The sequence below is a fragment of the Physeter macrocephalus genome, chromosome 8 (assembly GCF_002837175.3).
Source record: "Physeter macrocephalus isolate SW-GA chromosome 8, ASM283717v5, whole genome shotgun sequence".
In the NCBI taxonomy this organism is placed as follows: Eukaryota; Metazoa; Chordata; class Mammalia; order Artiodactyla; family Physeteridae; genus Physeter; species Physeter macrocephalus.
The window spans coordinates 110,685,132-110,712,278 of NC_041221.1; the positions used below are offsets into that span (position 1 = coordinate 110,685,132).

The 27,147-nt window shown below is 40.2% G+C and overlaps 1 protein-coding gene across 3 annotated transcripts in view; it reads left to right on the forward strand.

Annotated features, from left to right (window-relative positions):
• The window catches only part of EPB41L4A (erythrocyte membrane protein band 4.1 like 4A), a 273,927-nt gene that overhangs the window by 184,182 nt on the left and 62,598 nt on the right, over positions 1-27,147 (forward strand). For all 3 annotated transcript variants that reach the window (XM_024122305.3, XM_028493131.2, XM_024122298.3), the window contains 3 exons: positions 9,404-9,495; positions 10,867-10,944; positions 17,086-17,207. In XM_024122305.3, coding sequence (XP_023978073.1) covers positions 9,404-9,495; positions 10,867-10,944; positions 17,086-17,207 — 292 coding nt within the window. The remainder of the gene's footprint in view (positions 1-9,403; positions 9,496-10,866; positions 10,945-17,085; positions 17,208-27,147) is intronic.

The window sequence follows — 27,147 nt, forward strand, 5'->3', positions numbered from 1 at the left end:
AGTTTTATTGATCTTTGCTATTGTTTTCTTTGTTTCTATTTCATTTATTTTTGCTCTGATCTTTTTTTTTTTTTTTTTTTCCCAGTACGCGGGCCTCTCACTGTTGTTGCCTCTCCCATTGCGGAGCACAGGCTCCAGATGTGTAGGCTCAGCGGCCATGGCTCACGGGCCCAGCCGGTTCGTGGCATGTGGGATCTTCCTGGACCGGGGCACAAACCCTTGTCCCCTGCATCGGCAGGTGGACTCTCAACCACTGCGCCACCAGGGAAGCCCCCGACATTGAGATTTTTGAAGACTACAATTCTACCCCACTTTTTGAAAATACAGTTGACCCTAGAACAAGGAATTTGAGCTGCGTGGGTCCACCTGAAGGTGGAGTTTTTTCACTGGATAGGTAGTACAGGTCATTCCTGATCTGTGGTTAGTTGAACACACTGAGGCAGAACCTTGGATCCAGAGGGTCGACTGTAAAGTTATACCAGATTCTTGACCGTGTGGGGATTGGCGCTCCTAACCCCCTGTTGCTCAAGGGTCAACTGTGGAAAGCTGCTCAGTTCATATTTGTCTGTTTCATTGTGATTGAATGAGGTTCTGCATTCTCTGCTGGAAAGCAGCACAGGTGAAGTTGTGTCTCTCCCAGGGTGTTGCATCTGGAGGCTCATGGTACTGCCAGCCTCCCATCGGTTATGTTAAGTGTGATCACCCAGTTGTGGTTGTCCCAATTTTCCACTCGATAATTACTAGGTTTTTATTTTTCTCCTTTGCAACTAATAAGCGATCTGTGGAGCGATAATGTAATTCAGTGCAAATGCCCTGCTCTTCAATATTTACCTTAGGTCTAGCATCCATTGAGGACTCTTGCCTGATTTGATCTTTTACTCTGATGCTTGCAAAATGCTGATATTCTATCTGTCCTGCTGCCTCCACATGTATCAGTCAGCCCTTGGCACTGCGCTGTAGGTGAGAGCCTCACCTTCTCCTCTTTTTATTTGTTATCAGCATGGACTGACTCCTTTGGCCAGTGGGAGCCCTTCGGGACTTCTGTGCCCTTTTGACCTTCCCTTACCATTGTTTTGGTCACTTTCTTCCTTTTTTGGTATAGCTTGGTATTTCAGGTGCATCTTGTACCTACCCTTCATCCACTCTGTTATCAGCCATTTCTCCAAAGAGCCCTGGTTCCTTTTAGTGGGGAAGGGTCAAGATCTGGGTGTTAGATGTGGTCATTTCTACTGGGGTGACTTTGCTTCTCGGCCTTTCTAGTGGACAAAGCTAGGGAATATAAGCATGAATATACACATGTGTACAAATATAAATACATATGTTCACACACACGTGTGCATATGAACATGATTCTGCACATTTTAGAAATCATAAGTTCATGCCATACCTCCAGTTTCCATCCATCCCCATAGGGCTTGCTCTTCCTTCCCTCATTTCATTTTTTAAAAAAATTATTATTGTATTTAATTGAACATTTCCACTTTTTTTAAATGATTGGTTTTATTTATTTATTTATTTTTGGCTGCTCTGGGTGTTTGCTTATGTGCTCAGGCTTTCCCTAGTTGCGGCGAGCGGGGGCTACTCTTCGTTGCGGTGCGTGGGCTTCTCATTACGGTGGCTTCTCTTGTTGCAGAGCATGGGCTCTAGGAGCGTGGGCTTCAGTAGTTGCAGCACATGGGTGCAGTAGTTGTGGCTCACGGGCTCTAGAGCACATCCTCCATAGTTGTGGCGCACAGGCTTAGCTGCTCCGCAGTATGTGGGATCTTCCTGGACCAGGGCTCAAACCCGTGTCCCCTGCATTGGCAGGCAGAATCTTAACTACTGCGCCACCAGGGAAGTTCCCCTCTCATTTCATTTTTGTACAGGCTTCCTTTGGCCTGGGAGAACCATGTTTCCCAATAACAGTAACACATTTACTTGTGTGCTCAGTCCTAAAGTGCATCTCAAATAGTTTCAGAATTGCTTTGGGCAAACCACTGAAATTGACAATTCTTTTGTGTGATTCTTTCACTCATGTATTCCTGGACCAGGGCTCAAACCCGTGTCCCCTGCATTGGCAGGCAGAATCTTAACTACTGCGCCACCAGGGAAGTTCCCCTCTCATTTCATTTTTGTACAGGCTTCCTTTGGCCTGGGAGAACCATGTTTCCCAATAACAGTAACACATTTACTTGTGTGCTCAGTCCTAAAGTGCATCTCAAATAGTTTCAGAATTGCTTTGGGCAAACCACTGAAATTGACAATTCTTTTGTGTGATTCTTTCACTCATGTATATCACCTTGCCAAGACAGTATAGAGTCTAATACCATGTTCAAAATTTACTTGGGTTGGCCCTTCCTTCCCTCCTTCCCTATTCCTGCGTCTCTGGGGTTCATTTGAGATCTAGTTAGGTTTACCTGTTTCAGTTTGCTTTCAGTTATAGGCCCCCTCTTCATATCCTCTTTTCTTTGATTTTAATTTTTGAAGATGGAGAAGATTAGTATGCTTCCAAAAGGCAAAAACTCTGCAAGAAGGCACACTCAGAAGTATTGCTAACTCCCATATTCCTTCAGTTCCGTTCCCTTACCCTTCTTTGTAGGTAACCAACTTCAGCGTTTTATGGTTTATCCTCCTCCTTGTATTTCTATTTATAAAGATAAGCATATTAAAATTTTTTTCTTTCTTACATAAAATATAGCATACTCTATGTGGTCTTTGTACTTTTTCTTTCATTTAGTGGTATCTCCTAGAAATCTCTCTATATCAGTTCATTGGGAGATTTCTTGTTCTCTTGTACATGTGCATAGTACTCCATTGAGTGTCTATGAGTAGTTTATTCAACCAATCTCTTATGCTGGGACGTTTAGGTAGTTCTTGATAGTTTGCAATTAAAAATTTTCCTTCAGTCAATAACTTGGGACATATGTATTTTTATATTGTTGGAGGGCTGCCTTCGGGGTAAATTCCCAGGAGTAGGAATGCTGGAAGGGTGAGTGTATGTGTAGTTATGTTAGATATTGCCTTATTCCCCTATCCCAACCTTCACCCGCAGTTTCTGTGCCATTGTACATTTCGCCTACAGTGTTTGAGTGTACCTGGAACTATAGGTTTTATATTTTTCCCTAAGTGTTCACAAGTGTGACTCTGTTAGTAACATTTGGATCCTGATTCCATATGACAGTGTGGTTTGGAGTCTTTCAGATTAAGTGATAGATTACTAGACTAGTGGTCAGATAGCATGGTGTAAGTCCAGATCTCCCACTTCTCTAACTTTGGACAATTTCCTGAATGACATTTAGCCTACATTTCCTTATCTAAGAAGTGAGGATGATAAAATCTGTCTTACAAGGTTGTTGTGAGGTTGAATGAACCCAGTCCAAAGTTGGACTTGTAACAGGCACCTGGTACACGTCTCTGAGTCAGAATTGTCTTGCCCTCATGCACTTAGAGCTCTTGAAGTTTTGCACAGGAAAGGGCTCAGGCAGCACCTTGTTCTTGACTAGTCTTGGCTGGTGACTAGCTCTTGCCAAGGCAACAAGGGGAGCTCAGGTCTTCCAGGCCCATGGAGTTTCCTTTGCTTCATTTGCTAGTATGTTTCTCCATAATTAAGCGAGCCATTTGTTTGGAAGGAATGTATAAATTCTGGTATAAATTTTTTCTGCATTAAGAGTATCAATAGATCTTACCAGATATGCCTTCATTTTAACAAGCTTAAGTAACATTTGTTATTAAAATTTTTTAAACATTGGTAAGACTGGCAATAAAGATTAGTTACCATTAAAAAATGAAATCTGCAAATATAAGAGAGAAATGCTGACATTTTAGGAAATCCTACAGTTTCTTTAAAGAAAAGGTGAGGAAAAGATAGAGTAAAAACAACAACAAAAGTAAGCCATCTGGAATCCGGGGTTTGCGTCTGTGCATTTTTTCAAATAGGAAGCAGAATAAGCTCAATGAAATAGTTTTCAGAGTTTACTGAAACGTCATATAAATATTCTCTAATGTTTTGCCTCCTATTTTCTCCTTTTGAATTCTTGGGAGGAAAGGGAAAAGGGGGGGATGCACAGCACAATCTAACACATCCTTTCCAATTCTATAATTTATGTTTCTATGAACTAGAAAGAGTTATAAACAATTATTCATCAAGCAATTAATTTATTCATCTGTAAAAGAGGTAAAAAGGTTTTTCATCTTTAGTGTATAGTTTGAAATATAACCCACATAGCTGACGAAGGAGTTCTGGAATATTTTTGCTGTTTTTGTTCTTTTATTGTAGAATACAACATATATGTAGGAATGGAAATTAATGTTATTCTTCCAGTGCTCTGTTGAAATGCACAGTGATTTTTAATTCAAACCATATTATGTGCATTTCAAAAAGAATTTAAAAAATAACTGGTGTGTGTGTAGGGATGTTTATATTTTCTAAACCAGAGTAGTTGAAATAAAGTTTTTGCTCATATAGATCAGGGAAACACCAGCTACTTTACCAGCTCTTGGAGAGTCACAGTACATATTGGCTCAATAAAAGGTCTGAGTGTTTAACGCAGTGTTTCCCAAACTTTTTTGACCATAGAACTCTTTTTATGCCAATATCATAAGACGGTAATGTTGTAAGAAACTCTTTTTAGGGAGCACTCTGTAAAGAAAAAACTTAAAAAAACAAGATAATATTTTACTCAAGTGTTTTAAAATTCCCTTCTAACTTCCCTTTCCAAATAATAACAAGATTGATAATATTTTGGTTGCAGGGGTTACTCTGAATTCTTTATCTGTCTTTGCACTCGGGATGAGAAAGCAGTGAAAAATAAGGGGAAAGTGGGCTTCCCTGGTGGTGCAGTGGTTGAGAATACACCTGCCGATGCAGGGGACACGGGTTCGTGCCCGGGTCTGGGAAGATCCCACATGCCGCGGAGCGGCTGGGCCCGTGAGCCATGGCCGCTGAGCCTGCGCTCGCAACGGGAGAGGCCACAACAGTGAGAGGCCCGCGTACCACACACACAAAAAAATATGGGGAAAGTGATTAAAACAAACATCGTGCCCACTGTCTCACATACACAAACGTTAAATTTTTACAACTGCAATCATTCAGGCTTACCATTTATAAAGACAGAATTTCTCTAATACTTATATTTTGTGATATTTCTTTGGTATTTCTTTTTAGTTCAAGAATAAATATTTTTTCTGTTCCACAATTTGCCTGCCTTTGCTTTATCAGTAATTAAGTTCTTTCAATCATTTGCTATTAGCCCCCTGATTTTTATTTCATCTAGTGTCTAAAGTAAGCTAACAATTTCCAAGTACATATAAATCTTATAGAGATTGAATATTTGAAAAAAGATCCCATAAAACTGTAGGCTTGTCATCTTTGCACTTCTTTTTAGCCTCTCCTCTGCCTTTATGGATCACTGATAAGAAAACTCTCTGTTGTAGGCCTTTGCAACATTTATGTAATGATTGCATCTTACTATTGTTAGAAGTACTAATCCCTTTACTCTTAAGTATTTGACCTTTGCAGTGTACCTTAGGTTACTTCTATTGACCGTGGAGGTGGGATGAATATGTAATGACAGGATTGAGAAAATGTTCGTCCTCGTAATTCTAGGGAAGCTGGGAAAGGCCGATAGTCCAGTTGTGGCCGCTTCCCAAGACAGAAACAGAGGGACCGGCTAGAGTAGGGACTGTATGTGGCAAGCCCATTGGGCGTGGGAGAGGCAGTGAAGCTGGATCCCAGGGAGAGTTAGCTGCTGTGCATCTTGCAGTGTGAGCCCCTCCATGGCCCTGTCAGTAAACTCAAGATGCTTCAGAGAAGCCAGGCTAAAGTAGATTGATTTCTTCAAGGCCGCAAAGAGAAGCATAGCCAGCAAAGATGGGAAAAGAGTGAGAACAGAGGGAGTTAGGTTGGGAATTGGTCCATATAATATAGATCCTGAATTCTTACAAATGATGGAATTGGGACTCTGAGCCCAGTTTACGTAGAGATCCACAGTGTGATGAAGCCCCACGTGATATCTGAGTTAGAGGTGACTTAAGCTTGATCTCTTTATAAAAGAAAAAGAAATAGATTCAGACCATAGCTTTGCTTCTGGCCTAAAATGACCAAAACTATGAAGGTGTTTGAGGAATTTTGCCAAAAGCAAGCATTGGTTGCTTGGATAAAGTATTTTAGGGATAGGTTGGAATGAACTTCTGAAGTTAAGCAGCTACTTGTCTTTGTGTGAACGAATGGAAAGGTGCTAATTGTCCGTGTCCCTTTAGAAGAGGTTTAGTAGGTAGCAGAGTTTCAAAAAGAAAGACATTTGAATGCCGCATCAGTTACATTCGTGCCAGCAGTTATTGTATGTGGCAAAAACACACAGAATTTATTCTGAATACCTGGCTCTTTTTATTTATTTTTTATTTTTATTTTATTATTTTATTTTTTTTTTGCAGTAGGCGGGCCTCTCACTGTTGTGGCCTCTCCCGTTGCGGAGCACAGGCTCCGGACGCGCAGGCTCAGCGGCCATGGCTCACGGGCCCAGCCGCTCCGCGGCATGTGGGATCTTCCCAGACCCGGGCACGAACCCGTGTGCCCTGCATCGGCAGGCGGACTCTCAACCACTGCGCCACCAGGGAAGCCCCTGGCTCTTTTTAAATTTATGTTAACTTGCCTTTTAGTATTTGGATCATTCTACAAACAGTGGGACAAAAACCAGGCAGCTGGTGTTAAAGCCCTGTATGAATGGGGGAATGAGTTTATACTTGTCATTTGCACAGGGCAGAAGTAATTAGGGAGCCTGTGGGAGGCTCTTTTGTTCCTTTAATATATTTGTACCCACAGAAACTTGAGAAAACCCAATTCTGGTTGGATCTTAAATACCTTTTATCCTTTCATTAGGTGATGGTAGTTTTAAAAAATATATTAAAAGTTAGATTTCCTGTGACCAGGTCTCTATTTGAAAAGCAAAAGAATACAGATGTTTATGTGACGAATAAAGTGAAAACGAGTCCTAGAAAAGTTTAAGGAGATTTACTTTGTTTTCAAGTTTGAACATTTTTTTGTTTCTCCTCCACTTTTGGAAATCTGGATGATATATGTACTTAAATCACTTTGTGAAAATTCGATTTAGTTTGTCAATTCCACCTTATTTGTGGATGCTCTTGCTAAAATGTGAAGGTGTCTATGTCACAGAATAGACATTAGTAGCCACCATTTCTTGTCAGTGACAATGCCCAGTACGTTAGTCCTAACACACTTGGTGTTTCATTTGTTGACAGGGAGATGGGTGCATATGCTGAGGAAGGTGGTAGATTGGGGAGCGGAGGAGCAGCCTGTCCCGTATTGGCTTCTTCTTTTGTTTTTTTTTTTTGGTGAGGCTTGCTGGATCTTAGTTCCCCTACCAGGGATCGAACCCATATCCCCTGCAGTGGAAGCCTGGAGTCTTAACCACTGGATCGCCAGGGAAGTCCCATGTACTGGCTTTATCTTATTTATCCTGACACACAACCAGAAGCAAAATTATCTTAAAATTAATGACCTGTGTATTATATATTCAGATAATCCAGTGACTTTAAAACACCGGCATGTTATATGACAAACTCTTAATAGTGGTTGCCTCTGAGGAGGGGAATTGGGGACAGTGGTAGGAGGGAGATGGAGTTAGAATTGTGTTATCCACTTTGGTAACTTTTGGTGTTTGTACCACTTGTATATATTTAAAAAAGAAAAGTAAAAGAAGAAAAATTCCCCTCTAAGCGTTCCCATCTCCTGACAGGAGACTTGGTTTCTCACCCTGCCTCCAAGGATGTTCTGTGATTTCCTCTGTGCCCCCTCCTCCTCACCTCCCCCCTAGTTTCTTTTGCTTTTGAGGAAAACACTTTCTGAATTGATCACCTTTTCTTCATCGCCTCTAATTCTGTAATCCTTACCCCTTTCACGAAAGCCACTGAAGATTTCTCCCCATAAAATGCAGTGACCTCTTTTCAAGCCCTGCGACCTTTCTGGGTCACTTGAGACTTGCCCTCTCCTCCAGCCTCTCTGACACCATTGCCTTGAGGTCCCTTTTGACTTCTCTCACTTCACCTTCACAAGCATCTTCACTGTGATTCCATCGTTATCCACTCTGCGCTCTCTCCCTGAGCGATCTGTTTTAGATTCTCAGGTGAAATTATCTGTGCCAGCAGATACGACGTCTCTCCTCAGCTCTACCCTTGCATGTTTACTGGCCCATTAGGCGTGTTGAGTTCCTAGTTCCATGGGCATCTCAGAATCAAAATAGCCTGAACTTAATGTCCATTCCCCCCGCCTGCATCCAATTCCCCAATTTTTTTCCACTTGCTGTATTTTTCTACTTAGCAGCACCCAACTTAGAAACCTGGGCTTTGCCTTAAGTTCCTTCCTCCACCTCACAAGATTTTGGAATTCAAAACCTTGCTGTAACATGCATACATTGGCTCAGTTTCCATCACACCCTTTCATTTTGCAAATAAACTCCTAAATTGGACAGCCTCATTCTAGGTGGACTTGGGAGAAACTTCATGCATATAAATGTTCTGTCCTTGTTAAAAGTGTGTGTATAGGGGGAGGAATCATTTCAGTTATTCTTTTGCATTGACAACTTTGTGTTTATGAATCCATGGAAACCTTATTCCAGGGGGACTTCTGCATTTGTGACTTGAGTTTGGTTTTTATTTGAGACTAAATTAACAATTGCTTGTGGTTTATTATTATTTTAGTACGGATACTGTATTTTGCTTGGTTTCCTATTCAGTCACTTAAAAAAAAAATAGTATCTTTTCCTGCACAGTTAAAATTACCTCTAATATTGCCTTTGTTTCTTATGAATTAAAATAGATAAGTAGCTGCGAGATTAAAATGATAGTTAAAATTAATTGTATACCTAATATATGGAACTTCACATCTGTCATGTCATTTAATTTATTTCCCCCAATAACTTGATGCAGAATGGAGAAACTCAGTCCTGAGACATTATTTAACTTTCCCAGATTACACTGCTGTGGTGGTCACACCTCCCAGTGACCCCTCTTGAGATTCTTTAGTTTAAGTGTGGCCTGTACATCCCTGAAAAAAATACAGTTAAAAACTGGGTTTATGGGTGTCTTTTTTTGGGGGGGAGTTGATTTTCGCACGGTCAGTATTTTTCCTGTTTTGGTGCCCATTGATGACAGAAGAGTTTGCAGTGCTTCAGTGCCATCACTCTGATTATCCGTGGTCATGGGGTGATGTAGAAGAAGATAATAAAGGTGATGGCACTAATATTTACATGGAACTTATATTTTGTATTTTTATCAAGAAATAATTATTTTTTTAATGTGTTAACAATAATTTCTCTGCTTACTTGAATTTTTGGTACCTAGAAGGGTGGCTGTCATCTGAAGAATGTTGTGGTCTGTAATTTATATTCTCTCTCTTTTTCTCTCTCAGTGCAATGAAACCTCATTCTTTTTTGAAGCTCGAAGTAAAACTGCTTGCAAGCATCTTTGGAAGTGTAGTGTAGAACATCATACATTTTTTAGGTATGTTAATGTGAAACCTTTGTTCATTGTCCTAATAAATGAAAATTGCATTTGTTTTTGTGTTTAAAATAAATTTTTTTGATGTGCATTTGTTTTTATAACAAGAATTTTATCCTGTCTGCAAGAAGAAATTTACAGTGTTTCTCTTTTATTAACAGTTTTACATGCACACACATATAGATATTTTCTTTGCTCATGCTACAAGAAAGGGTCAAGGACAATTGCTTTTGACATTTATGTAATAAAAGTGCAGCTTTGGTATTGGTGGAAATTAAGTGGTCTACTGTGGACATACTAAATTTGAAATGACTGTTAGCTTGGAGGTCTGGAATGGGTGGCTGGGTATACAAGGCATACAGGATAAACCAAGGTTGGTCGTGTAAATTTCGTAGGTATTAAGGCAAAGGGGATTGGATGAGGTCATCTGTGGAAAAAGTGAAGAGAGAGGAGCAGAAAGAGAGGACTGAGCTGTGGGACCCTCCCAGCACTTAGAGGACAGGAAGAGCCAGCTGGGGAGTATAAGAAGGAGTAAGCAGTAGGGTATGGGAAAATGGACTATGAGAAAGAAAAATGTCTTAGTGAATAAGGAGCTAGCAGCTGCATTGCATGCTCCTGGGAGGTCACGTCAGATGAGGGTAGAGAATTGACCATTGGGTTGTGGGGATCCTGTTTGTGTCACATCCTTATGGTGTAAAGATAAAACTCAATTTTATCAGATAATACTTGAAACTCTATTTTTGGTTTTTAAATTTAAAACTAGATTAGCTCTTCCCCTTATTCTTGTTTGATTTGCATGGAACGGTTTCCCCAAATAGCATGATGCTAGAGAAGTAGCCTTATAAAATGACCCATGTCCGTTGTGGAGTTCGTATTAAGAGAGGGATATAGCCCAAAAGGTCTGAGGCATTGCCTCTCGTCTAGTGGGGCTGGGCCTAGGAACTGCACGTGGAGGTGTGTGTTGAAGGTACCCTGGAATGGAAAGTACAAAGAAGAGTGAGCCACCCCATCAGATACGATCAACTGCCCTGAGAACCTTGGCTTGGGTAAATCAACGTAGTGACAAAAGTTCCCAAGATAATTTAGTAGAGAAATTATATTGATTCACAATAAAAGCTTCCTTGTGTGGGCAGTGATGTATCTGATAGTCTTCAGGAAGTGTGAGTGTTTTGACATGATACAGATATAAAATACTAGAATGTCAAGTATTAGCTTAAGAATAATCGATTATTATTCCTGCCGATATGTAGAATGAATAAAATATTTTGACTGTGTTAAGCAGTGTTGCACTATTACCTATTTCTACACAGCTTTTGCTCAGGTGTTGCATAAGTATAGTTGTGAGTCTCTAATTTTCTTTTAAAAATTCATTAGAATGCCAGAAAATGAATCAAATTCATTGTCAAGAAAACTCAGCAAGTTTGGATCCCTGAGTTATAAGCACCGGTATAGGTAAATGGCATTTTTTTTCCTCTGGGGTGTGTGTGGGGTATGTATGAATAAATATTTAATGCAGCTGTCCACGTACATGCATGCACATTAAAGTTTGTGATCTAATTTTTTCCTTATTTTTCCACACTGCCAGTGAATTTGATAAGCAATAACAGTCTATTAAACTGTCTTGACAAAAATGATTTTCTAGGCTTAATTATTTAAATTCTACATTAGCTAGATTAAGCTTAGGGTTTTTAGAATGTAGTAGAGCTTATCATCTTGAGAAATTCATTTTGATCCCGTTCTCACTTATCTCTAATTGTGTTGTGATTATGAAACAAAGTAGATATTCTGAATAGTAGTTTTTTGGTATTCTTGGGATATTCAGTTGATCCTCTGTTGTAACACAATGTATACTTTATATCAGCGGTCCCCAACCTTTTTGACACCAAGGACCGGTTTCGTGGCAGATGGTTTTTCCATGGATGGGGAGGGGGTGGGGGGAGAGTTTCGGGATGATTCAAGCACATTACATTTATTGTGTACTTTATCTCTATTATTATTACATTGTAATATATAATGAAATAATTATACAACTCACCATAATGCTGGCAGGAGGTGGAGCTCAGGCGGTAATGCAAGCAATGGGGAGTGGCTGTAAATACAGGTGAAGCTTCGCTCTCTCACCCACCGCTCACCTCCTGCTGTGTGGCCCGGTTCCTAACAGGCCACGGGGGTTGGGGACCCCTGCTTTATATTATGGATCAAATCAAATGTTTTCTGTAGCATAGCGCCTACATATAGTAATGCTAGCAAGTATATCTTAACTTTACAGAGCAGTTACTAAGTGCCATGTATTGTGCTAAATGTATTCCATTTATTGCTTCATTTAATCATTGCAGTCTTATTAATGTTATCTCATTAATATGTGAGGAAACTAAGGCTCAGAGACGACAAGTCACTTCTCAGGGAAACCCAGCTAGGAAGCAGTAAAGTGGGGTCCAATCCCTGGCAGTCGAACTCCAGAGCCCTTTCCTTTCACCATTAGTCAGACTGTTAGCATGTTGCAGGAAAAGCCTGATTGTCCAGCAGTCAGGCAGGTGCCTGTGTCTTTTTGAAAATGCGAGCCTTCTGTGTTTTGAAAAAGAATTTGTTTTGTTTCCATTCGTTCTGTTAAGTGGAGAGCCTGTGATGTGGAAAGCAGGGTGTTAGGTACCCAGAGGTACAAAGAATTAGATCTCACCATCTCTGCCTTCAGAGAGCTACAGTATTATTCAGGCAGTAAGGCGGTCCCAGGCCCTATAAAACCCAAGCAGGGTGCAGAAATGGCACTCGGGAGGTGGGACAGTGTTCTGTCCGTTCCACTGGAGACATCACCAAATGAAATGCTTACTTAGGAGACTTAAAAAAAAAATCCAGGCCAAGTGTTTGCAAGATAATGATATGCCAGATTTTAATTCCTCTCTTTGATGAACCACTTTTTTTGTCTTGCTTGAAGCCAGAGATAATCAATAAAGGAGTGATTAATATTAAATGTTCAGTGCTTTAATCTTTACATATTATTCACTTGGATATTTGCTCATTAGCTGACTTAAAATAACACTTAAGTATTATTGTGTTATAGATGGTCTTGATATTTGTAGGAAAGTATTCATTGAAATCTAAAAATTTAAACTTCAGGTTATCAAAGTTCTTCCCTAGATAGTGATATAATTATAGGAATTTAAGGAAAGAGTATTTAGTTTTATATTGAGAAAAATAGCTCATAGTCAGTATTTGGGCTGTTCTTCCAGTTGGGGCATAACACATTTCAAGGGTTATAGAGTGAATGTATAAATCTATCTCTTTGTCACTGAAATGAAGCTGGTAAAAAAGCATCTGTCTTAATATTCCTACTGTTAGAAAATGTAATTATACTGTTTAATGTATGCTGTAGTTGGTTTCTACAAATTTACCCATACCTGATTTCTCAAATTTATTGAAATGCAAATGCTGTGGTTACTGGGAATTATTATTAGAATATTATTATTATTATTAGGATTTTGCATATTGAGTATCATTTCTTCCACAAAAGTAATTAAAGAGAACCTTTGCAAATAGGAAGCTCTGCTAAATCGGTTCACTTTTGTGGCTGGTGTTAACTGCTTGGTAAGTCTTAATGAAATCCAAATCTCAGTGTCTGTGTGTAGGAAGCACTAACATTACACCATCTCTGAAAGAAAGGTGTTTCATGCCACTGCCCAGAGCTAGGCTTACACAGGTATGGGTCTCTGACTGCTGGGTGGTCGCCAGCACATGCACTGTTAATTGGCAAAAGAGTAATAACAACCAAACTTTAATAAACATCATATGCCTGTTGCTTTATTTTGAGACGTTCTGGAGATGTCTTGGAATGAAGGAAGAGCTCTGGAAACATAGGTAGCTCCTTCCTTTACCCTGTAGGCTTTTAGAGCATGGGGGATAACGAACAGCATAACAAGTGGCTGCGGTGTGTGAGTGTGGGTGTCTGTGTGTATAATTGTATATGTGTTTATAGTGGGATGTATGTGATAGAGAAAGACAGAATTCTAGTCTTTACTTTCTCTCTTGCATCTTAGGGCTTGCAGAATACCAAGGAGAATCCAACAGAAAACTAGTCATTACTTAAGAGGGGAAAATTAGATAATTTTAGTGAAATGTGATGGGCAATCCTTTCAAAATTTAAAATTAAATTTTGGGGAAAAGGCTGACCTTAAATCTGATAGTTGACTTCTTTTGTTGCTTTATTATCAGTTACCAATGATCTGAAATAGAGATTGATTAAATCTTGGTTAAATATTTCGTTACACACTGCTCTCTCTTTCTCTGAGCCCCTTAAAAACTAATCTTGCCTCTACCTTTTGTTAGGTTTGTAGGGGACTCCTGGTTTTGATGAATGAATGAGTTGTATAGAATTTATACTCTAGAAATGACACTTAGACCTAAGAACCACCCCTCAGGAACCCTGATGACCTTCTTGTAGAACTTAAATCACACGAGCTTTCCACATTTCTTGAACTATGGGAGAGAGACCAAGTTCTCCTGAGAACCTCCTTTGTGTCAGGTACTTTCACCTGTGTTACTTTATTAAATCCATTCAGTGACCCATCAAAGGAGGTATCATATGCTCATTTCTGTAGACAAGAAATATGAGCCCCCCCAAAAGTAAGGTAACTGAACTAAAGACCTTTAACCAGTAAGTGGCAAAGTTGAGATTTGAACCCAGGTGTCTTTCCTCTTGTTCTCTTCCCTCTACCCCACTGACGGCCGATTGTATCCTCACTTTGAAGCTGAAGGGCTGCTGGCAGTGCCTCTCATCATAGGGTGGGAGTATGTGTGCCACAGTGTGAGGGCCAGGGAAGTGGGCGATCCTGGGGACAGTGCTCTGTCCTGTCACTTTGGAGAGCCACCAGGTATGTAGGAGCTCTTACACCAACACTGAAAATCTCTACAGTTGTCAAGTGCTTTTTGCTACAAGAAAATACTAAGAATACCCTACAGGAGCATTTCTGCTAGGAAATAGTCTGAACAAGTATAGAAAAGGAAAATGAGGCTCTAGGAGATTTAAAAAATAATCTGCTGAAGACCACACACTTATAGCAGAGCTGCGTTTTAAACTGGGCTTGTAGCTTTAAACCAAATGGCTCTGCACTCTGTCCCTTTACCCAGGCTGCCAAGCTGTGCCACACTGACCAGCTGGAGGGCAGAAAGCTTGTTCCAGTCCCAGGTCCCGTACAGCCTGTGCCAGATCAGTTTATGTTTCTGGACTTTAGTTTTATGAATCTTGTGATATGATTTTCCCATTTCTTGTTTATTCCTGAAAGAGAAACCATGAGGAAAAATTGAATAATAAAGTAAAATCTCATTATAAAATGCCTCAGTCGTCCACATATTATTGGGTTATGTTTTTAGGGCAAATATTTTTCCCTCTATGCAATGAAGTACATACTACCCAAGTCTTAGAGTAAGTTTGTTGTAAGTAGATGTTATCTTCATACTCCAAACCATTTCTAATAATGGAATTTTGTTCTCTGTATAGAATTTTTAAAAGATTTTCAGGGGAGAGATGTTGCTATTTGTGTTACCTTATGTACTACCTTTAAAACAAATAGTTAAAACTGTAGAAATATTCTCAAATTGATTATTTAAAAAAATTATTTACTTGTATTTAGTAAATAATTATATAATATTTTTATGTGCCTGGCATTGTTCTAGAAAATGTATAAATATGAATACTTAACATTCATAATAAGCCTATGAAGTGGTCAATGGTATTATTCTTACTTTAGTAATGAGGAAATGGAGATACAGAGAGTTAGAGTAATGTTTCCCAAGGTCAGAGAGCTAGGATATGACATCGCTGGGATTTGAACCCAGTCTCCAGAACTTGTCTATTAACAATACATTAATATGTAAAAGAAAACAGCAAAATGAAAGCTGGTAAATGATAATTTTCTTATCAAATGACATATTAGATTTTTATATATTTTCATTATATATAAGGAAAAATAAGTAGTTAAATTTCAAGTGAAAGTAAACCTCTCACAGTTTGCCCCCTACTCCCTCCCCTCCCCCTGGTTTCCATGAAGTCTTGAATATGAAGTACATACACTCATGGATGGAACCTGTCATTTTAATTCCTCATATCAAGTCATATCCTCACTTAGCCTGATGAGAAACTGCTTTTTATGAGTGTTTTGGGCCTCTCTTTAATTCTAATAAAAGTGGATGAGGTAGTAAGGAGGGGAAGCTTTCACAGAAGAATGTAGGAGGTGAATTTGGCTTTATAAGTCTTATTTAGTCTCTTTTAGGGAGACAGCCACCAATATATATTCTGTAAATGTAGGATAAATGGGATTTGTGGCCAATAAAAAGACTTTTTTTCTTCCCATTAGGTGGCTCTTAACTGTGGTGAATCAAAGTATTGATAGATACTTAGAAATGCATTTTCTCTGTACGTAAATGATACTTTCTGTCGTGAAGGCCAGAGTTGTTCATTGGCTCAAATTCAGCTGTGGAGTAAACTTTTCGTAGGGTGAATGTTGACTGAAATACAGCAAATTAAATTACATAGTTCCTTGAGTAGATTAGTCTGTCCCCAGGGAAAGCTCTCCCTGTTGCATCCTCACATACTCTTAAGGAAGTGGTACTGTGCATGGGGTTTTAGGCTGCTTTAAATCTTCCTGGGCACTTCCTGACTCAGGTGAAGTGGGTGTAATCAATGACTGATTGTGTCACAGGGTTCAGAGTGAAATCACACTAAGTGGTCCAATTGGGGAGGCTCTATGACTTGCCTTATAAGTACAGCATGGGGATGTGTTGATTCACGTAGAATCATTGCCTTCTGTAGTTTAGCCCAACACAATTTCTCTACTATTTAGTTGTAGAGCTGGAAGACCATCAGCATCCTCTATTTCTAGCCTATCATTCTACTTAAATCAAAACCTAACTCCTCCTTTAATAAATCCTTTCTTTCCTGGTTCTCCCTCTGAAAGATCTTCCTTGTGTCGGCTGAGGAAAAAAAGCACAACATAAGAGCTGTGAGTTCAGTTCAGTTTTATCTGGGGCTTACTGAGGACTAGAGGCTGAGAGAGAGCCTCTCAGATAGCTCTGAGGAACTGCTCCTAAGGGAATGCATGCAGTCAAGCACACACCTCTGTAGAAGGTTGCTGCTAGTCACGAGGAGCAGATGTCTCCGTTAATGCTTTTAGCGCTTTTCTAAGTATGAGAAGATGCAAGAAACTGGGTTCATAAAATTTTCTCCTGAAAACACCTAACTATCTGAAGGCCTGTTCGGCCACTTTTTCCCAGCCTCATTCCTGATCTCTGTCCTGAACTCCTCTCAGAGTGTATTGAAGGTCAGCAACTTTAGTGGCTAGTGACTTCATTCTTGTAGAACCAGATGGCGAGCAACATTCTTCAGTTGGCACTTCTGTCTCACCTAAATCTTTCCTAATAGAGTTTATTAGTTCCTTGGTTAACATGGCAGTGAGAATCCATTGAAAGCCCTATATACTTATAACCTGTGTGAATCTGTGTTTTTTCTTCTCTCCATACACTGCAGATATGCTCCATGAGCTGTGGTGTAATTTTGTGGCTGTGTGGTTTTACCTGTGTGACTCAAAATGTTGTTTTTTCAAGTGGCAGGACAGCGTTACAAATGAGTCGAGATCTTTCTATTCAACTTCCCCGGCCAGATCAGAATGTGGCAAGAAGTCGAAGCAAGACTTACCCTAAGAGAATAGCACCAACACAGCCAGCTGGTAAGTCACAGAGCCCCCAACTCCTCATTGTAACCTTGTGTTTCCTTTTAGGCTCCTGGTGTAACATACGCTTAAGTGGTGACTGTAGCCCTGGAGGTTTTTAATTGTTAACACTAGAATTTTTAATTTGACCCAGAAAATGTCCACGCAATCAGAAATTATTAATAAACAGGCAGGTAAGCAAGTTGAATCACCATAGCCTGCTTAATGACTATACTTAATAACTCTTTGTTGAAGGGATTAAATAAAACCTCAACTGCGTAATTTCTTAGTTTGGTGTAGCTGAGATTGGAATTGAAACAAAGTCGTTGGCAAAAGTCTTAAAAAAAATACCGTTGACATAACAGTCTGTAAAGAATTTAGTTTTTTGTTATCGTTGGTCTTTCTTTTATTGTGAACTATAATAAAGTGCATAAAGTATACATACTATATACCTATGCACATACACATAAGTGTATGTGTGTTTATATACACATATAAATATATACACGGGCGTGCACATGCACACACACACAATTTTACATAGCCTGCAGCCCCAGAAGTCCCTGCTGTTTGCTTGGTCACATCCTCACCTTCTCCTCCCTCCCCAACCAGTGAAAACCTCTGTCTGACTGTGTGGTAATTATTTCTTTACTTTTCACTATAATTTTACTACTTATGTAAAAGTAGTTTGTTTTTCCTATTTTTAAAACATTATATAATTGAATCAAGGGGTGTGTTCCTTTGTGTCTTGCTTCTATCAGTGTTATATGTAATATATACTAAAGTGTATTCATTTTTCTTGCAGTGAGTTTTCTATTGTATGACAGCTTCTTATCCATTCTACTCTTTTTTTTTTTTTTTGTGGCACGTGGGCCTCTCACTGCTGTGGCCTCTCCCATTGCGGAGCACAGGCTCTGGACGCACAGGCCCAGCGGCCATGGCTCACGGGCCCAGCCGCTCCGCGGCATGTGGGATCTTCCTGGACCGGGGCACGAACCCGCGTCCCCCACATTGGCAGGTGGACTCTCAACCACTGTGCCACCAGGGAAGCCCTCCATTCTACTCTTGATGGACATTTGGGTTATTCAGCTTTTTTGTTTTTAATGCACACCACTTCTTTAATAAACCACCTCATCAATCAGTTTCAATCCATGTTCAATGTTCAGAGCTCGCGGAATTTTACTCTAAAGTGATCTTACTGACTTTGGTTTGTGGCTTGCTTACAGATCAGCCTTGTCTAACACTCTCCACAGGCTTTTCACATATATTATTTCCCTTGAGCCTCCCAGTAATCCTGTGAGGTAGGACAAGGCAGACACTACGTTCCCATTTTACAGATGAGGAAGACATGGTCCCAGTAGCTAGAAAGGGGTGGGGCTGGGACGAGAGGCCAGATCTCCTGGCTCCTTCTACCATATTGTATGAAGAGAATGGAATTTTTAATAACAATAAAAAATTGTGGTTTTTTGGGGGGTGGGGTGGGGTGTTGGGATGAATTGGGAGATTGGGATTGACATGTATACACTAATATGTATAAAATAGATAACTAATAAAAAAATAACATCTGAACATCGCATGACAGTTGGCAAAGCATTATGACAGCTGTTGTTTCATTTAACCCTCATGACAAGCCTATGAGGAACGTGTTTTGAGTTTGCTCCACCGCTGCTGGCTGTGAGAATGTCACCTGACTTACAGTTTCTAAAGTGAAATTAAATCTGATTGTAGGTCCCCTCCTCTCACTGGGCTGAGAGGAAATTAAATTCTTTCTGATGGTTCTACAGTGGCAAAAATAAGACATTTAATTTTGCAATGGGTTACCTGCCACATAAGTAATATCATTATCCCCATTTAGCTGATGAGGACACTAAGTTTATAAAGATAATTTGGCCAAGATTACATAATAAGCAGGTGGCTTAGCACAGAAATTCTAGCTTTAATATTTTATATCTTTATCTTAATATTTTGTGATTATCTTTGAATATGATCAGTCTTAAATCCCATTTGGATCAAGTGCAATGTGGTATAACTGATAAGCAAACTTTCAGATCCTTTGCTATTTCTTAAACACCAGGCCTCATGAAATTATTCTGAGACCAACCAAGAATATAAAAAGCATTCCTCGCATCAAATCAACGTTTCATTCCAGTTGAGATTCTGGAATCACACGTGGTTTTTACACAGACCTGCTCAGGTTGTTCCTTTTCCTCTCCTCATGTGCTCTTAGAAAAATATCTGCCTCTGTAACATTGTGTCTGTCTGTCTGTCTCTCCTTGGAAGCTGAATTTCCAGAAGCTGATTTATTTAGGGACAAGGGGTTTTGTTTTTGTTCTCTCCTGGCTTATGTAGATCCAGCCAAATGCAGTTTTCACAGAGTAGCCTGGAACTGTACTGAGCCCTCGCGTCCGTCTCCCCTCCGCACTAGTGTTGTATTAAAACACACTCCCTCTAGGGTGGAGTCTGAGGAGGTGGATAATGCACAGCCCAGAGTGCTCGAGGGAAGCCTCTCAGCATCAGGCTGAGAATCTTTTAAAAAATACAGCACATGTTATGCTTTTACTATTATAAAAATACATCCTCGCTTTAGGAAATTGAGGAACCTCAGAACTCCCCCTCCCCTGCAAAAAGAATATCTTTCATGTTCAGTTCCATTCTCTTAGCGCTAACACTATTTTATATAGCCTTCTGGTCGTTTGCATATCTTTTCTGCAAAAATGATATAGCAGTGTTTTTATTTACTTTTTTATTTAATAACATATCATGAATATGTTCTAAAAAGTTTTAAGTGTTCTTATATAGCACCACTTGAATGTCCAAATAATTTTCTGCTGCATAGATGCATTGATGTGACATAATTTATTCAACCAGTTGTTAGTTTTTGGATATTTAAGCTGTTTCAAAATTTGAAAAATTTAAATGTAACTAAAGTGAATATTTTTGTAGTGATATCTCGAAGTATTCATGCTGATTTATTGTATGTATTTTAAACAATGGTATATTTTTATAATTTTTACTCAAAAAAGAGGATCATACAGTGCTGTGTTTAAAAACTGAGACTGCTGTGTGTACATTTCACTTTGATTTTGAATTACTTTTCAAGCCCGTGTTCCACAAAACTGTGATTTGTTCTGGGGACCCAGAGATGACCCTGCCCTTGACAGCATGATTGTCCTGGGTGGGGAAGGACCATTTAGCAATGCCTATGATGCAGAGTTATTTCAGTTGCTGTCATGCACATATGAAGAATGCTCTGCGGGCAGGGATAATGTTGTTCTATGTTTATTTGAATGTTACATATTCTTTTTTTGTTGTTTTTTTTTTTTTTTGGTTGTGCTGAGTCTCAGTTGCGGCAGGTGGGCTCCTTAGTTGCGGCTCACGGGCTCCTTAGTTGTGGCATGCAAACTCTTAGTTGCAGCATGCATGTGGGATCTGGTTCCCCAACCAGGGGTCAAACCCATGCCCCCTGCATTGGGAGGTGGATTCTTAACCATTGTGCCACCAGGGAAGTCCCTGAATGTTACATATTCTTTTTCCTCTAATTCAAATGTACTCTGCTTTGAGCCTCTGTTGAACCCAGCTGGTAGAGAGACCCAGTCTCTAAGGTCATGGTGGGGTTCAGACTTGGAGTGGAACAATTGAAGAGGGCGCTCTTGTCTTCATCTACATCAGTCACTCTGTGCTCCTTATCCCACCCAGCAGGTCCCATGAAGCAGGGCAATTCTGTGTGAATCTGGGCCACTGTGAGTATGAGAGGGGAGGGGTTATTGGTAAGCCCCGGAGCCTCCTGTGCTTAGGGTCAAGCCTGCCCCTTTAAGCCTCTGCTGTGGTGGGTGGTGGAGGGGAGGATGCTGTGAGGGAGTGGCCTGTAGGTCCCTAGGTTGCTGTAGCCCTCAAGCCTCCATCTCCTTCCCCACCAAGCCTTTTCTGCCACTCCAGGCAGCTCCTCCAGCTCTATCACTTCTGATTCCCACACTCTCAGCTCCAGAGCAGCCTCCTTGCTCCAAAGCTCCCTGTTCCTGAGATTCGTTCATGGGTGGCTGGGCAGGAAAGGAACAATAGCTCAAAACAGTAGGTTTTTTTTTTCTAATTTTTATTTTATTGACCAAAGAGAAGCAAAAGTATTACCTTACGAAATATTCCTGCCACAATTACTTAAATTTTTATTTGAAAATTTTGACAATTAAAATGGTAGAAAGCTTATTTTAAAACATAGGAAAAGTTTATTAGATTGTACTGTGTTCGGCAAAAATGGAGTTGTGGTTTAAAAAGAAGTTAGATTTAAAAAATATATATACTCTAATGAGGCCAGCTATGAATTTTCATAAATTGAATTCTGGTACGCTCTCTAAAATAAAACTTTAGAGCTACAGTTCCAAGAGTCATTGGCATAAATTCCCACCTCTCATTTAACATTTATAGATACTAAAAAACAAGTTGTGATAGAAAGGAGACTTTAGCTTTTTGTTAGTTTATATCATTAATTTATACTACATAACTTGTAACTTTAGAAGACGTTATTTTATTTCTTCTGAAGTTAGAGTAATTCAGTCAGACTTGATGACTACTGCCCTTAACCTGCATCTCAGTTCTCTGCAGCTTTAAAAAGCCTGTGTTTTCATTTCTCAGTCAGGAATAATAAATGCCCTGGTAGCTCAAAAGCCATTGTGTTTAGAATCCACCAAGATTAGACCTTGGCACCTCTATGAGGAAGTGCATTCCAGAGTCAGGAGCCCTGCACCCAGCCTGCCTTCTGCCCGCACCCCACCCCCCCAGAGGAGTTCAGCGCCAGGGCAGGCAGCCAGAGCATTCCTGCAAATCTGCTCCGCAGAGGAGCTTGAGGGTAAAGCAGGAGGCGAGATGGCAGGAAGGAAAAGTGCATATTTTGTACAGCCCTTTCTTTGACAAGCTCTTGGCAGCTCACGTAGGTGGGTTCCTGTCAGAAAAGAGTTTCTGCTGTAAGAAGACAGCAGGAAAGACAGAATGTAAAGGCAGTAAAGACAGAATGTTTAGCTATAATCCATAATTACCTGTAAGAAAAGTAATGGGTGAAATCATTTACAGTGGATAAACAATGCTGTGATTGTCTGATGCAGCATTTTGAGTTCTTAAGCATATCATACTGATGAACAGAGAAATAAGTAGTTGCAGTGTAGTCTTGAGACAACTGAAAAGCCGGTTTGGGTGACATTTTGGCATTCCCACTCTGAATCTGTGGAAGACGCTGCAGACACAATGCCCGAGGGATCCTGAAAATGACTTGAGAGTGAACATGGTTCGTGCCTGGTCTGGAAGCAGAGAGCTACTGCTGAGGCCAAGCCAGTGTTTCTGTGCAGGAGAGAGGACCCAGTGTTGCCAATCTTCCACTGTCTTAAGGGAAGCATGAAATTTAGATATTTATAGAAACTTTCCAGAATTTTAAGTTTTGGCAATTGATTTCATTTTGAGGAAAGTCTCTGTGTGCTAAATCAAACATTCCTAAGGGCCCAGTATGGCTTGAGGGCTGCCTCTTGAGAACGTCTGATTGACAGAGCTGGTATGAATGGCCGATCCACCTGTCCTGGGGTCTCTATGGGTTTCTGCAGCATCCCCTGTGGAGGTCAGGTTCTACACTCCATGACTCCCAGCAGGAACACTTTGTAGTTGGTAGGTTGGTTGGCCAACTCTAGGGGATGATGATGCCACACAGGTCTGAATCCCCTAGCAAATGATTCACATGTGGGTAGCTGACTGACATTTACTGGTGACCTGAGCTGGGTGTAGCCCAAAGCAGGAGAGACAGAGAAATGCTTTGACATAGTGAAGTACAGTTTCATCAATTTGATGTAGTATAAAGCTCTGGGCTGCTGAGACATAGTAATGTCAAGAGAGTAATAATCACTTATTAGCGCTTGCTCTGGTTGGCATATTGTGTCAGACATGAGGTCAGCAGAAACCCAGCTTGGCTTGTGGCGATCAAAAATAGATTAAAAAAAAATTTTTTTTTTTAATGCAGACAAAAGGCAAGCTATGTGAGGAGAGACTGGCATATCAGACTGAGCTACATCTGATAAATCTGGGTTCAGCCTCAGTCATCCCTGTACTAACTGTGCAGTGTGATGAAGTCACTTAACCAGGCTGAGCCTCAGTTTCTTTGTGGATCCAGTGGGGGTATTACCTCCTGCCTCACGGGTTGTTGTCATGCAGGATGGTGTCTGCATTGGGCACAGCATCGTGTCAAGAACATAGAGGGGCTTTGTACACTTCAGTTTCTTTCTCCTAAATCAAAAGGAGTCTTTCTATACACAGTGTGGACCAGCCTGTGAGTCTGCCTGACAGTCTTTGAATTATATTTACCATATAGCATCAACTTCACATACAAAGGATAATATAATTATATGAGGGAGGTGTGGCCTTTTGAGATTGATGGGTGGAGAGGGTCATTCAAGTGCAGTGAATGGGCTTTGGAAAGACATCAGTTACTCCCGATTTATTCTAGAAGATTGGGTATAAACAAGTATGAGGGAAGTGGGCAAGTCAAAGGGCCCCCTGTGTGTAGGTTTCTTCTTTCCTGCCTGCCTGAAGATCTCTGGGTACACAAGGGCAGCTGTTGTCAGGCAGTATTGGGAGCCCAGAGTTGGGGATCGTCCTACTTACCCTGTTCCTACTTCCCAGAGTAATCATTTTTCTCACCTTATTTTTACCCCCACTCTGTGCTCACCACTCTCCAGGCGCTCCAGCACCACTGGGATAGTCTATGGCTATGAATTGGGAATAACAAACGCGTTACAGTGAATCCATAAAAATGATGAGATTGTATGCTGGTTTTAAAGTTCACATAGTTAAATCATTTCATCTTCTGTGTAAGGTGGTTTTCCCTATTTGAGGTAATCAGGTACTAGGCCTATCCAAGTCCACTTTTCGTGTCAGGCAGGCAATGGAAACAGAAGACAAAGGGCTAAGCTGAAAGGGCTTGGGGAGGGAAGCAGAGTCGTTGAATGAGGAGTAAACAGAAGCTGTGGCTGTGGATCTGTGATTTCATAAGTCAAGTCCCAACCTCAATAAGCTGTTAGATCAGCAACCTCACTTCTGCAATATAAGCAGGCCTGTTGCTGTGTTTGTCATCACAGAGACTGGAAACTACCTAAATGTCCATTAGTAGGGAACTGGCCTAATAAAATAATAGATGTGTACCCCTAGGAAATACCATGTGTCTCTTAGAAGAAATCTGAGGGCAGGATTTCACGTTATGTTGGTCCGATTCTATAGTCCCACCATGTCTGCCTTGAAAGGTCAGATCCCCTGAGGAGCTCCACAAGGCAGAGGAATGTTAATGAGCAACAGTCATTGAGCATCACTGCATGCCCGGTGCTGCACTAGGCACATGCAGATAGTATCTCCCTCATTTCTTTTAGAAGGGTGCTGTGACTCTCAGTGTAACAGGTGAGAAGGCAGAGGCAAGGACTTGCCCAGGGCCCCAGAGCTGGAATATGATCCCAGGTCACTTAGAGTCTGCAATGTGGAGAGGAGGAACAAAAAAGAATGTGATAAATTTGTGTCGATATGGAATGATCTCCAAGAGATAGTATAAGCAAGAAAAAAAAAAAAAGGCCAGGGGTGGGGGCCAGCAGCATGTAATGTGCTCCCATTACATAAAAATACAATCAGAAAAAGAAATCAGAAATCAGGAGTGGGAGAGAGATTTATTTTTACTCTGTATTCTTTAATAGCATTTGTGTTTTTACCATGTTGTACTTTAAAAAAGCCCTTCAGATACTTGTCTTGAATGCCTTAAGTTCACAAGATGATTTCAAATGTCCATTCAAGTTGCCAGATGAGGACACTGATATTGTGCTAGGAAGCGTCCATCAAAATTTATGGAAAAAGTAATAGAACGATACGAGACAGATCATACAAATTCAAATGTTAGGATTTCTACCGTGCTGTTACAGATACAGCTCAAGTCTTCAAGGCAAGGGGCATAAGACATTTTCATATCTGTACATTTAAACGTAGGCCTTAAAGTGTAGGAGGTTGCACTGTAGATCCTCAAGTCAGAGCATGCTTTGTTTCAAAGGAGGAAGACTCGTGTAGGACCCACAGTCCTTGGATTAGATGAAGTAGAGGATAATCACTTTGTGTTGTAGGCAAGGAAACTGAAGCCCAGAGAGGTGAAATGATTTGCAAGTGTAGCAAGTTCTGGAACCTGGAGGGTATCTGGATGAGAATCACTAGGCACTGTGAGGAATGTCTGGAAAAAGACAGTGACGTAATAACTCTCACACCTATTGGGCGCTTGATGGGTATTGTGAAGTTTTTGCATGTTTGTCCTCTCTAGGTCAGCTGAAGACAGGAAGGGAAGAAATTAGTAAAAATTGTCATACAGGGGAATTGGAACAAGGCATTTTGACCAAGAGTTGTTATGTGGGTAGTTTTGGAGAGGATTTCTAGAAAATTTAGGAGAATGTTAACTTTGTTTTCGAAAGAGTGTGATTATGACTGTCCTCCTTCAAACCTGATAAGTCAGAATTAGGTAATCAACTGAGGTGTGGTCCACATCTGTGACCTCACTTTCTCTTCACCCTAAGACCTCCTGTGACTGATTATGTAAGCCTTTGCATTGAGAAGGCATGTGGTACAGTGGCAGGAAAACCAGAAAAACAAAAACATGTGCCTGATTTGAGTAGACTTGAATTCCTGGTCTAACTCGGCTGTGACTTGTAACACATCATTCAACATGCTGAACTTTCATCTCATTGTCCATAAAGTGAAGCAGTTCTTTTGGTAAACCTGTGGGAAGGTGGGTGGTATCCTCATCTTACACATGAGGAAACAGTAGCTCAGAAACATTGAATACTTATTCGAAGTTACACAGATAGTAAGAGCAGCAGCAGGGTTTGAACCCAGGTCTTTAGAATATTAAGGCACATCCTTGGAAAGTAAATGGAAAACAAAAAAAGTGAAAGGTGATTTGAAAATAAGCATACATGCTCTGGTTTTCCCACTATTGTGTGATTCCTTTACTTCACTAGATCTGCTTGTTTCAGCAGATATTCTTGAAGATAATGCATTTACAGAGGAGCAGCAAGTCAGTCTGATTTTATATCAAGTCATTTTTTTAAGAAAATATTTAAGTTCTTTGGGACATTTTACCCATGAAAGAGGGGAAATGGCAGTAACCGTGTAAATTGCAAGGAGCATTAGGTTAGGTCACAGAGTCGGGTGTATGGTTTGTTCAAGGCTGTCTTCCTTTGTTGACACCCTTTTCTACTCTGCCTTGAAGCTGATGTTTATTTTCATTCTGTAAAAAATGTCTTAATATATGGCAAACTGGTTAGATTTTCTCTAAAAAGTTAATGATTCCACTCTTTCTGGGAGTGTTTAGCATTCCATGCATAGCTATCAAAATTAAAAAAGCAAGCAAGGCTAAAGGCGTATTGTATGTTCCAGTTAAATACCATAGCTTTAGTGAGTTACCATATATGACACCTTTTATCCCCTTTACCTCCTCATTCAACAAGAATTTATTGAGCGCTTCTTTGGCATAAGACCTGTGATGTTGTAATTAATAATAAATAATCATTTGATGAAATTAGAACGCTTCCTAATACCATACACAAAAATAAACTCAAAATGAATTAAAGACCTAAATGTAAGGCCAGACATTATAAAACTCTTAGAGGAAAACATAGGGAGAACACTGTATGACATAAACCACAGCAAGATCCTTTTTGACCCACCCACCTCCTAGAGAAATGGAAATAAAAACAAAAATAAACAAGTGGGACCTAATGAAACCTCAAAGCTTTTCCACAGCAAAGGAAACCATAAACAAGATGAAAAGACAACCCTCAGAATGGGAGAAAATATTTGCAAATGAAGCAACTGACAAAGGATTAATCTCCAAAACATACAAGCAGCTCATGCAGCTCAATATCAAAAAAACAAACAACCCAATCCAAAAATGGGCAGAAGACCTAAA